At 52.8% G+C, this 13,157-nt stretch overlaps 1 protein-coding gene across 1 annotated transcript in view; it reads right to left on the reverse strand.

Annotated features, from left to right (window-relative positions):
• Window positions 1-414, reverse strand: part of ST6GALNAC2 (ST6 N-acetylgalactosaminide alpha-2,6-sialyltransferase 2) — a 22,665-nt gene extending 22,251 nt beyond the window's left edge. Inside the window, exon 1 of the mRNA XM_024218325.3 lies at window positions 208-414. Coding sequence (XP_024074093.1) covers window positions 208-317 — 110 coding nt within the window. The 5' untranslated portion in view covers window positions 318-414. The remainder of the gene's footprint in view (window positions 1-207) is intronic.
• Between the last annotated feature and the right edge of the window lie 12,743 nt (window positions 415-13,157).

Genomic DNA, 13,157 nt, shown 5'->3' on the forward strand with positions numbered 1-13,157 from the left:
TCCTTCGCTCCAAAGGTGTGTTCTTTGCTCTGTGTGTCTGTCTGTCCGTCCTTCGCTCTGTGTGCAAGTCCGCTGCTCCGGCCCCACCGCAGAGCATGTGTTGCGCTGCTACCTACCGCAGGACACTGTTGTAGCCAGAAGTTCTCAGGAACTGTCTCTTCCCGTCCGCTGTGAGCTCCAACCCGCCCGCCGCCGCCGCCGCCTTACCTGGGCTTCGGGGAAGCCTGCGCGTCTCGGTCGTGCCCACACAGGAGCACCCAGAGCGTCACCGCCGCCAGGAGCAGGAGGCAGAGCCGCGCCCAGCGCGGAGCCCCCATCCCGGGGCGTCGCGCCGCCGAGCCCCCAGCCCCCGGAGCGCAAACTCCGGCCGCCAGCGGGCGTGGAGCGAGCCAGGCACCCGAACGCGCCCCGCTCCGCTCCGCTCCCGGGCGGCTCCTTCTCCCGGTGCGCGCCCAGCCCGGCCGCTCGCTTCGGCCCCGCCCCGGCCCCTCCTGCCCTGCTGCTCTCGGGGTCCCTCCGGCGGGGGAGGCGGCACAGCGCGGGCGGGGCGGGGTCCTCGCTGAGCGATGAAAGCGCTTTGAACTGGGAGCCAGGCGTTCAGTGGCTCCTCCGGGAGGGAGGTGGGATGTTCGGTCCCCCCCCCCCCCGCCCTGCTTCTTACAACTCTGCAGCAAATCCAGCAGCCACTCGAACCGGCCCCTGCGCCAACGCACAACAGGTTTGCACTCTCGGGCACAGGCCCACACTCAGTGACCAGCGTGCACAGGCCCAGGGCCAGCCGGATCTCTCGGACACCCAGGAACTCCGAGGCCCCCAGCTCTGCGAGCCAATCCTTGGAAGTGGGCGCGGGGGTCAGTGAGCTCAGAATCTGGCCCGCAGGACCAGGGAGGCGCACGGTGTCACACACCCAGGCTGACACACCTGTTCCACAAATACTGACCTGTAAAAACACCCCCCCCCCCCCGAAATAAACAATGGACACGTCCTCAGACACAGTTCCTAGCGTGGCCACAAGACCAGCAAGGCTGCCTCTGCGTAGTTGCCTTGTGTACATTAAGGCCTATGTCTACACTACCACTTATGTCAGCAAAACTTATGGCACTCAGGGGTGTCTCTAGTGTAGACATAGACAGAGAGAGAGACAAGGTGGGTGAGGTAAGATCTTTTCTTGGACCAACTTCCGCTGGTGAGAGAGAAGCTTTGGAGCTACACAGAGCTCTTCTTCCAGTCTGGGGAAGGTACTAAGCCCTGGTCTACATTGCAGACTTATGTTGGTAAGCGTTCACATCACACTCCCCATCAGTAGCCGGGCCGAGCTGGTCTGGAGAAGCAGACCAAATTCAGTGATGAATCCTGGTGACGTGCCAGCTCAGGCGTGTTGCACATATGCTAAGAAGAAGGGGTGCAGAAAATCCACACTCCTGAGCGACATAGTTAGACCAGCCTAACCCCCAGTGTAGACAGCACTATGTCGATCAGGGGCTTCTCCTGCAGACATAGATACCGCCTCTCAAGGAGGTGGCGTACCTACACTGACAGGAGAAGTTCTCCCATTGGCACAGGTAGCGTCTTCACTAAGCGCTACAGCTGCACCGGTGCAGCGTTGTAAGTGTTGACAAGCCCTAAGAGCGTCACAGAGAAATACAAGATTGAACAGATTGTTTAAAGTAGTTAGCACATGCATCCGAAGAAGTGGGTTGTAGCCCACGAAAGCTTATGCTCTAATAAATTTGTTAGTCTCTAAGGTGCCACAAGTACTCCTGTTCTTTTAGCACACACTGTATTCTAAGGGACCATTTGAGGTGAAGTGGCCCATTAACACCCCTGTAGTCATAGGACACAAGGAGTTAGTGGATTACAGATTGTTGTAATAAACCATAAATCCAGTGTTTTTAAGACCATGATTTTTAGTGTCTAGCAAAGTTATGGATTTAAGCTCCCAGGCTCATAGGTTCCAGCACCCACAGAGAAAAATTAGCGGGTGCTAAGCACCCACTGGCAGCCAAGCTCCCCCTGCCCCCCACCGCCTCTCACCTGCCCAAGGCCCTGTTGACCAACTCCTCCCCCTCCCTCCCAGCAACCTCCTCGCTCCCCCAGCCCCCGCAAACAGGAACTGCTGTTTCACCGCTTGTAGGAAGCTCTGGGAGGGAGAGGGAGGGGGAGGAGCGGGGATGGGGCGCGCTCGGGGAAGGAGATGGGAAGAGGCAGGACAGGGGCGGGGGCTTGGAGGAAGGGGTGGGGTGGGGTAAGAGCAGGGGTGGGAAGAGGCAGGGCTGCGGCTTGGGGGAAGGGGTGGAGTGGGGGCGGGGCCTGAGGTGAAGGGGGGGTTGAGCACCCCCCGGCTAGAGGGGAAGTCGGTGCCTACGCCCAGGCTGATCTTTTGAAAGAGTTGTGCAGGTTTCCTTTGAGGAAGAGGCGTAACAGGGCAGATATAGAGATCGCTTTGTGAAAAGTGTTCACCCACATGTGACAGGGTGTTTTTGTCTTTTATCATTTTCCTCGGGGAGTTCATTTGAAAGTGTTGTGATTGTCTTGTTTCACCTACACAGTTGTTATTGGGGCATTTAGTGCACTGGAAAAGGTACACCCCATGTTGTGAGAGGCAGGTATAGGACCTGGGGATGAGGGATCTTGTAAGGTATGCTGTGGGGGGTGTTGATCATTGTAACAGTGGAGATGTCTGCAGGTTTTGCATCTGTTGTTCTGGCAGAGTCTGGTGCTGCTTTGAGTTGGTGTGTCCTGGTCTGTGGGGAGATTGCTTCTGATGATAAGATTGGGGGGTTATTTGAAGGCCAGAAGAGGGGGTTCAGGAAAGATTTCTTTCAGGATGGGGTACCCATTGAGTATGGGCTGTAGTTGTTTGATAATACTCCATATGGGTTCAGTGTGGTAGGTGACAAGTAGGGCTGAGGTCAGATGGGGTTTTATTTCTGTATTGAAGCAGGTTCTCTTGGGGTATTTGGGTGGCCCGTTCCATGATGTGATTACTCCTCTGGTGGAGTGTCCTTGTTTGGTGAAGGCAGTTTTGAGTGCACTAAGGTGTATATCCCACACTTTCTCCTCGGAGCATATTCTGTAGTATCTGAGTGCCTGGCTGTAGATAACAGATTTCTTGGTGTGTTTAGGGTGGTTACTGGATCCATTGTCGTTGTCTGTAGTGTTCCTTTGTTGAAGCTGATTATGGTGTCCAGGAAGTTGATGCTAGTTTGGGAGTTTTCCAGAGAGAGTTGAATGGATGAGTGGTGGTTGTTGAAGTTGTGGTGGAAATTTATGAAGGAGTTGAAGTCATCTGTCCAGAGGATGAAAATATCATCAGTGTATCTCAGGTATATCATTTGTTTCGTTGTGCATTTGTCCAGAAATTCTTCTTCAGGGAAGCCTATGAAAAAGCTGGCATGTGGGGGAGCCATCCTAGCACCCATGGCTGATCCCATGGTTTGGACAAAGGTGTTTGTTGTTTGAATGTAAAATTGTAATGGGTGAGGATGAAGTTATGTAGAGCTTGAGTTTGCTAATGTTTTTGAATTTATGAGAGAGAGTTCATACAGAGCAACGAGAAAGCAGCAAACCATTGAAGGGAGAATGCATTACTCTGAAACGTGAAGGAAAATTACAGGGATTAAAGAATACCTTGCATAGTTAATTATATATTTTCTAGATAGGAATATGATCTGATTCTCCTTTCCGTTATGCAAGAATAAATCAGAGCCAATGGAGTTACATCAGTATAAAGCAGGTGTGACAGGAGAATCAGGCCCGTCATATAAGAAGTACATTTTTGATAGAGTTTTCTAGCAATCCCTGACTGCCTTTCATGATCCCCATAACTGTGATCAGTTCTCTCAGTGAATAGTATCATTTTACTGATACTTCCCGCCAGGTGCTCCAGGCTGGAAAAGTGGAGCAGGAGTCGGAATCCAGCTCCCACTTGAATGCACAGGAAGAGGGCGATTCCAAGTTGTTGCACAGTAAATCCTGATATTCTTTGAAAATAAGTTTGGGTTAATTGAATATTGGAGACTGTTACATTTTTAAACAATTACAATGTACCTTGAAGCAGTTTGGAACCCCCTGTTTTCAGGTGTCTGCAAATGGGAGATTTATTCCCTGAGCCCTACTGGCTCTCGTCAGATTGTCAATCTGGCAGCTCCCTGTTTGTTAACAGCGCTTGGTTTATGCAGACTATTCCAAGTAATTGTGTGTACTTTATTAGGACTTAGATCTAGGAAATGACATAGCCTTGGGTAAAAATGATACTCTCTGTTTTTCCTCTGGATTACTACTTCTTTTGGGCTAGGATGCATTTAGCCAGTGTCCAGAAATTAAGTGATGTCTATCTAGAAGCTGAATAAGTGTAAAATTTTGAGCACTAGTCTCTTAATACTGAAGTTGCCACATAAAAATAAATCCAAGAAGAAAAAATCAAGATAAAAATAGTCTCTCATTTTTGTCCATGACTTTTTATTGGAAACAAAGCCAGTGACATTGCTAGAGAGAGAAAAACAAGAACATTTTGCATCTTGTGGCTGTTGGTAGCAAATTGCTGCTGAAAAGCTCTGAATTCACGCTCTGCACTGTGAAGTGCCATCACTCCGGGGGAAGGCGATCTCCATAGATCACACAGAGGACTGTGTATAGACCCAGTTTGTTCAGCAGAGGCCAAAGGTGCATTCAGCCAACTGCAGAAAATTTGGCCTAAGGAAATCTCCCTCCAGATCAAAATCTGGAGCCACGAAACTTGTGTTCTGTCAACCTTGCTGTAGAAAGCAGAGCATATGGTGCTCATGAAGGCAATGCTGCAGCATACTGACAGATTCGATAGCAGATGTCTCAGGAGGCTTACGCAAGGCCCCTCAATAGCAAACATGAGGAGCACAGATAGGAGAAGATGTGTCTAATAGCCCCTTGCCAGCTCACCCACCAGAAAAGGGGCATGCATTTATGGGAAGGAGCAGCCTGCAAAATGCCAGCCGGAACTGAAGGCTAGTTGGTAGGGAGTGGATTCCAGGGCTGCATTCCATCTCAGCTGGGGCTTTCGGTGCTACTGCAATATGAATAATAATGAAGGAGATGATGATGGGTCACAGAGATCTGGCAGTCATCAGCACACATAAAACGCTGATTGCTAATAAGAGCTCTCATGTGTTCCAAGGACCTGAACTGATTGCTGGCCTTTGGGCTGGATGAAACATCAAGGCTGTGTTTGGGTTGGTTCCCCAACTTTCTAGGCTGTTTTTTTGCCAAAGTGACCAGACATTATGGATTCAGGGACACATTGAGCATGAAGATCATTAGTCCCAAGTGACACTATTATGGTGACAGTGGACATAAAGGGGAGCAAGACCTAATATGCGGGATCTGAGATGCTCAGGACAGTGCTGGACTGCTCACAGGATGCATTAAAAGCATAAGAGCAATAATAATAATTTGCATTTCAACAGTGACTTTCATCTGAAGATCTCAGAATACCATAATGGCATTAATGAAAAACCCCTCCTGAGTGGTAGGTATATTTTTATTTTCCCATGATATAGATGGAGAAGAAGGCTTGGAGCAGTAAACTGGTGAGTCAGTGGCAGAATGGGAATAGAACCCAGGAGTCCTGACCCCCGGCTTCTAATCTTCCGTCTGACCTCCAGTCTAGACAAAACATCCTCCACACCTAAAGAAGAGGGCTGGTCCGGTAGTGTAGACCTGGGGCTGGGAAGTCCTAAGCTAGTCCTGCGGCTTATACTGACCTCTTGGCAAAGTCATTTAACATTTCTGCCTTAGTTTCCCTATCTATCAAATGAAGCTAATATTACCCTACCACGCTGAGGGGTTGGGAGGTTTAGTTAATCCTATGATCATATACTGAGTGCACCAGCTGTACTAGGAATGTTTTCTCTCTCTGACTGTTCAGCCAGTGTCAGAGCCCGCAGAAAACAGGATGCCCATGATCCAAAGGTGTTTTGTAGTATGGCTGTCACACAAAGAATGTTATTCACTTCAAAACACCCCCAGCGGATTGTTAGATACAATTCACACTTCCAGTGCACAAGGCCTGAGGCAAGGCAAAGGACCTCAATGGAGGTAGCTCTTTGTGAGGAGGCTGGAGCCTATGGAATTTCTGTCTGAGAGGCTGCTAATAGCACCCATTACCATAGCATCTCCCAATCCATTTGTCCTCTACACCCATGTGAGGGAGGGAAGCAGGTAGGGCACTCAGGCCCAGAGAGTCTGTGTGTCTTGCCCGACATCGCACACCAAGTCTGTGGCAGAGGCGGAACTGGAACCCAGATCTTCTGGTGCCTCGGCTAGGGCCCCCACCACTGGAACATCCTTCCTCTCTCCTGGGTGTCTAATTTCCATTGAATTTCAGTGGGGTTTGGGCACCTCACCCCTTAGACTGAACATCCCAGCCTTGTTAGTTAAATAGAGGTTGTTGGGGCTTTTTTGCTTCCTAGGTGGTTTGTGTCTCCGGGACATTTGGGTAAGAAACATCCATTAACCCTTTCCCTGCTGAATTATCCAGGAGCTGCTGGGCAGTAGTGGGCTGCGGTGATGTTGTTCTGAAGCACAGACGTTCCAGAGATGCATGGTGTCCAGGAGATATGGGGGCACCTGCATGAGGCTCCTGCATCCCTGGTGTGCTTGGCAGCACACAAGTGGTTAACAACTGTGTCAAACTACCTGTACACATGCTGTGCCCTTAGCTCACACCAGTGTGAAATGCTCACAGAGCCATGGGGGGTTAAGGATAGGTGGGCAGCTGGGGGCCTTAATGCTGAATTTCCTGTCTTTTGTTGGCTTGTGTCACAGGCTGCCCAGAGAATCCCTCCAAACACTCCCATCCCAGATGCTACTGGGCACAATGAGGAATTACTATAACACAGCCCCAGGGCCACCCCTGAGGCAGAGACATCAGGGAAGAGATGGTCTGTGCCCTAGAGGGCAGGAGGCTCAGGGGATGTCTCCATCAACAGCGCCTTGGCTGACCTGCACTGCAGAGCGATAGATCCACTGGGCGATCCCTGCTCTGGCCCCAGGTCACAGCAAGGACTCAGGAGGACATGACAGGGCTCTTTTATGGAGCCCATCTGCCCCGCTCACTGTTTCCAACGGTAGTTGGCCTTGACCCCCAGGAGGCGCTTTGCTCCTGGTCCAAGAGGGGCTGGGAATACTGGCTCAGCACCACCTGGGGGTGGGGAGTGCAGCACGGCTGGAACTGAGTGTGCTGGCTGGCTGGTTTCACCCCAATCCCTCCAACCCAACCCTCTCCCCCCCGCCCCCCAGCAGACGTGTCCTATTCCATGCTGCCTCAGCCTCCCCCTCCACATCCCCCCCGGGACATGTGTCTTTAATTCTGCGAACTAGACCTGGAACAGCTTTGGGCACGTGCCTCTCCCTCCCACCCGATTCCCTGTGAGTTGGCAGCCCGTGGCCTGGGACGAGTGCTAACACCTCAGCGAGCGAGAGACAGCAGGGTGCTATTTAAAAGCCTGACAGGGAGGAATGCAGATCCTTCCCCATGGCTGTGAGAAATGCTGCCAGCAGGGAGTAGAAGGCTGTGCACTGTGGTGTGTGTGGCACCCATGCCAAGGGGCAGGCGCAAAGCCAGGGCTGCCCACTAGGCATGGCAGAGCAGTGGGGGTCTTCACTTTCCTAGCCAGGTTTTAGTGCATGGCAGCAGGGAGCTTTCAGCACTGACCTAGCCCCCCCGGGAACCAACCAAGGGCCTCCTCCAAAGCTGCTGCCTACAATAGACTCTTGTCTTCCCAAGTGCAGTGATACACACACACACACACCCCCGACAGCAGAAAGCAGCTTTCTCTGACAGCCATAGTGCAATGGGACGTCTCAGGGCTAGGACACAGAGGGAGCTTATCTGTCTAAGGCCTCTATTGCCGTGGTATCTGAGCACCTCCCAACCTCTGGGGTATTTATCCTCACAGCACCTCTGTGGGGGAGCGCAGGGCTGTTCCTCTCTATTAACAGCACTGATGGGGAACTGAGGCACAGGAGGCTAAGTGACTTGCCCAAGGTCACACAGGAAGTCTGTGGCAGAGCAGGGCATCGAACGTAGGTCTCTCATGCCCCAGGCTAGAGTCCTAACCACCAGGCCATCCATCCTCTCTGGGAGTTTAGCAGTCCAGGCCCTGGGTGGTTCTGCAGCAGAGGATGGGGATTTCCACAATGGGCTTGCAACCTGTTGTGCGTCTCAGGTGCAAAAATAGCTCATGTCACCTGCCCCAACTCCCTTTGTTACCTGCCCTTCATACCCCATAGGGGCATTTTCAGGAGGGTATTAACTCAGTGGGCCAACTTAATCCCCAGTGGACTTATTCCAGAGATTAATTTTGCCCAGTATGTGAGACTTCAGAGTGGTAGATGCATAGCTACAGCCCGGTTAGCTAGCTAGGTATGAAGCTCCTATTTTACAGAAGGCACAGAGGCTTAAGCCAAGGTCACACAGCAAGTGAGCAGTACAGCTGGGAACCGAGCCCAGGAATCCTGGATGCCTGGTCTCCTGAGCTAGCACTAAAATATTAGACATAGACCCATTGGATTGGAAGCTCTTTGGGACAGGGACCATCTGCCTGTCCTGTGTTTGTACAGTGCCTGGCGCAATGCACATACTGAATATTATTTAACATGTATTAATTATTTGTGGTGTGTGTTGCAGCAGAACCTTGGAGCCCTACAACTGGCCCAGGGCCCCACTGCATTAGGTGCTGGATAAACATAGACCAAACAGCTGGGCCCTGCCCTGGTTCCCATCCTCCCCCCGTCCCACCCCCCACAGATCCCGTGTGCTGTCATGGGAAATTTCACCTTTTCTGGTTTTCACTGCAATTCGGAACAAAACCTTTTTGAACTGTCAGAATTTCCTGTGGAACGGAAGTCCTGGCTGCGGCCAGCTCCCGCATCGGTTCCATTGTTTCCTCCCGTGTGCGGTCCATGCCCTGTGTCTCGTAAAGGAGGCTGGCAGGTAGGGCTGGGAAGAGGGCACTGTACACACACCGACACTGCTCTGTGTGGAAATCTGATGGAATGGCTCCTTGGGGACGGTAACGGGATGGCCTTGTCTAACCTCGAGGATCTGTGTGCACGTGGACAACATGCTCCGCCGGCCACCCCAGGGATTGCCAGCAGGGGGAGGAGGTTTGGGGCTGGCCCTGTGATGTCAGTGGGGCCGTGCCTGGTGACACCGGCTGGGGGTCTGGCCCTGTGATGTCAGTGGGGCTGTGCCCGGTGACACGTGTTATCTGAAATTGGGCCAGCTAGTAAGCTTAGGGAGGACTAATGACCCACCAGAGTTTGGCAGAAAGCAACACTTTTATTATACTGATTGCTAAGCTCAAAAGGGGGGAGGGGGGGCAGGTCACACTCACACTTGCATACTTACGCTCCCAGGACAGGCACGGCACTGGAGATGTCAGGATTCTTCAAGGTAAGTGTCCCACAGCACAGCGATGGCTGGTGCAACGAAGGTAAGTCTTCCCGAAGCACGATGGACTGCAACACGGCGAACCACTGGCCAGGCGGTCCGGGCGAAGGGCCTTCACGGGAGGTACAATCTTGCTTCGACTGGAGATGACTTGGCCACGTCTGGTTGGTCACACTCCACCTCGGGCAGTGTCCATGCATTGGGTGTGTGAGCGCTGCCTAATTAGAGTCCCAGACACCTTGTCTACCTAGGAGCTCTTCTCATCTTCCAGCTGTTCAAGCAGCCCATTCATCCCACAAGCATTCCAGGAGGGATGGGGAGGGGGAAAGCCACTTCACAGGTATTCAGAGAGGGAGAGGAGACAAAAGGTGGGGGGGGGAAGTGTAACAGACCTTTTGAGCATACAGGTTATACATAACATACAGATCACTGGTGCTCCTACAACAATACCAGCTGCTGGGGATCAGGCTTTATGTTCTCATTTTGGGCGATTTCCTTTTATTCTTTGAGAGTTCTTCATCAATGAGAGTTGGCATCACTGTGTTGAGTTGGCTGAATTTCCTCTTTAGGGAAGACACTCAAGCTGTGATATTTTTCACACACTCACTTCCCATTGGATTGCATAGGAACCAGGTCTCCAAACTAGGGCCTTCTAAAATCCCAGCTTTAAAACCCAGGGAATAAGGCAAACTCATTTGGCCTCTTCAGTGTTACAAATCCCAAAAGGGCACTAGCAGGCTGGGTCAATGGATGGAGATTTTCAGTGCTGATGGCCCTTCCTCCTGATACAGAGTAGCATTATACAGTGCCTTGGGAGAGCATGTGTTGTTGGGAGAAAAGATGGCTCTGGACTCTTGTATCTCTGCTAGTGAGTGATGCAAGTCAATTCCCGCAAGAGACAAAAATCCAGGGTCCTTCAGCCCCCTCCCCCAGAATGTGAGTAACTGCTCTTGACATCAGTGGGAGTCACTGGTCTCCTGCAGTAGGGGAGCCTACAGAAATCTGCACTGGGATCTGACCGGTGCAGGGAATAGTTACAGGCTGTTAATTCCCTGGGCATATGAGGAGGAGCCTCTGAACTGAACCTAAAACATGCACTCTGGACACTCACAAAGAGGTGCTTCCATTGCACAGTGCTGTTGCATTGCCTGGTGCTGCAGTGTACTATCATAGAATCATGGACATGTAAGGCTGGATGGGAACGCATGAGGTCCTCTAACTCAGTGGTGCCCAATGTGGTGCCCACGGGTGCCATGGCGCCCGCTGGGGCATTTATGTGCGCCTGCCTAGTGCCCAGCAGGGGAGAGAAGCCACAGCCCCGCGCCTGACGAGGACAGAGAACTCAGGCTGCGGGGGCGGTGTTCTGTTCCTGGCAGGCGCGGGGCCCGCCTAGTGCCCAACAAGGGAGAGAAGCCGCCACCCTGCGCCTGACGGGGACAGAGAACTCAGGCTGCAGGCGCGGGGCCCGCCTAGTGCCCAGCAGGGGAGAGAAGCCGCGGCCCCGCATCTCCTGGGGAAAGAGAACTCCGGGGCTGCAGGCTGCGGGCGCTGGTGTTCTCGGTCCCTGGCAGGCGGGGGGCCCACCTAGTGCCCAGCAGGGGAGAGAAGCCGTGGCCCCGTGCCTGCTGGTGACAGAGAACTCCAGGGCTGTGGGCGCCGATGTTCTCTGTCCTCGCGGCTTCTCTCCAGCTTCTCTCTTCTCTCTGCATTCATATATTATGTAATATTAAATATGATGTTTTTTTGTATTATTTAATGTACAAATACAAAAAAGCCTTGAAAAATGGTTGGCACCCGCCACACTCTTCTGAAAACATGAATGTGCTACTGGCCACAAAAAGGTTGGGGACCACTGCTCTAGTTTCTGGTCCATTCCACCCTCCCCCCCCATCACACTGAGGCAGGACCTCATCCATCCCTGACAACTGTTTGTCTAACCAGGTCTTAAAAAAACCCCACTGACGAGGCTTATCTGGCCCTGGGGTGCAGTACTGTGGGGTATCTTGGGGTATCACATTGCACTGTAGTACTGGCTGATAGGATCATCAGTAATATTACTACAGTGCCGTTGAGAGCTGCTGCCATGGATTGTCTCACCATATTACCTCAGCCCTGTCAACCCTGCGTGGAGACAGACCTGATGAGGTTTTTCTGACTGGAGTTCACGCCTACTGGGCTGCCCCGGTGCACTGAGTAAGGCCATGTCTACACTAGCAAGCTTACAGTGGCACGGCTGTACCGATGCAGCTCGCTCGTGTAGCCGTGCTATGCTGGCGGGAGAGAGAGCACGCCCGGTGACATAATTAAACCACCCCCAACAAGCAGCGAGAGCTATGTCGTGCTGGCCACACTGGCATGACTGTCGGTGGAACGTACGTCGCTCGGAGGGGTGTTTTTTCACACTCCTGAGTGACATACGTTCTATTGACAAGTGCTAATGTAGACGTAGCCTTAGTTTGTGTTACAGCATGGCGCATTGCGTTGCACTGTGCTAGACAGTCCACGACAATAGAACAGCATGCTGCGTAACATCAGACCAGGTTGGCCCGCACGTGCTGGCCGGTGGGCCTGATCCCTGGCTGCCTGGCACCCTGTGTTGCCATATGGGCCGTGCCAAGTAGGTGTGCAGTGCAACCTGCCCATTCTCACACTGGTAGGGTTACCATACGTCTGGATTTTCCCGGACATGTCTGGCTTTTTGGTCCTCAAATCCCCGTCCGGGAGGAATTTCCAAAAAGCCGAACATGTCCAGGAAAATAGGGAGGCATGGTAAGGGGACCCCGAGTGCGAGTGGCTGCAGCAAAACTTACAACTCCCGCGATCTGCCGATCTGCCGGGGCACAGAAGCGGCGGTGGCATCCGAACGCGCAGCCGCCTCCTCCCCGGGCTCCAACTGTCCCGGCTCCCGCTGCTCTCTACCGCGCGCCGGGGCAGAAGCAACTTCCCCAGTGCAGCAGCCGCCGGAGCCCGGGGGGCGGGAGGGAGGAGGGGGAATGCGGAGTGCTCAGGGGAAGAGGCGGAGTTGGGGCGGGGACTTTGGGGAAGGGGTTGGAATGGGGGCGGGGAAGGGGCAGAGTTGGGGTGGGGCTGGGGGCGGGGAAGGGGCGGAGTTGGGGCGGGGCCGGGGGCCCGTGGAGTGTCCTCTTTTTTCAGTGTTGAAATATGGTAACCCTACACACTGGTGGCCATGTTTAACGCTCACTTTATGCAGGGGTGCATGATGAGAAATGGCAGAGTGTGCTTGGTATTTATTGCTAATTTAGCCTCTTTGTTGCATAGTGAATCATTCACAAGTGGAGCCTACAGCCTTTCAAACGGGTTTGTAACCAGTCACTGAATCGTTTGGACAAATGAGTGCTGCTCGGCCTATTGTGTGGTTGAGAAATGGTCACTTCACATAGTCTCTGCTGCCCTTCCCCCACCCTGCTCTCCAGCTCTGCTCCTCCTGCCTGCTGGACTCTGCCCCTTTCCAGCCCTGAGGAAAGGGTAGCTGATGGTCTCCAAGGAGATGGCAGATTCTAGCATCTGACCTGAGTGATTTTTTTCAGAGGGGGTCAGGCGCATGACTTCAGTGGCCTGTATGTGTGCTAGCCTCAGACGCACAGCTTCATCCCTGCACAACCCAGGACTGGAGTAGCAGGTGGGGCTGCAGAACAGGCGTGGGATGCCTCGACAGAGCTGTGTGGGGTTTCAGGACTGGCATAGCTGGGGTCACTGCAGGTGAGGA

This window comes from Terrapene carolina, unplaced genomic scaffold (assembly GCF_002925995.2).
Source record: "Terrapene carolina triunguis isolate 2854851 unplaced genomic scaffold, T_m_triunguis-2.0 Scaffold192, whole genome shotgun sequence".
Lineage (NCBI taxonomy): Eukaryota > Metazoa > Chordata > Testudines > Emydidae > Terrapene > Terrapene triunguis.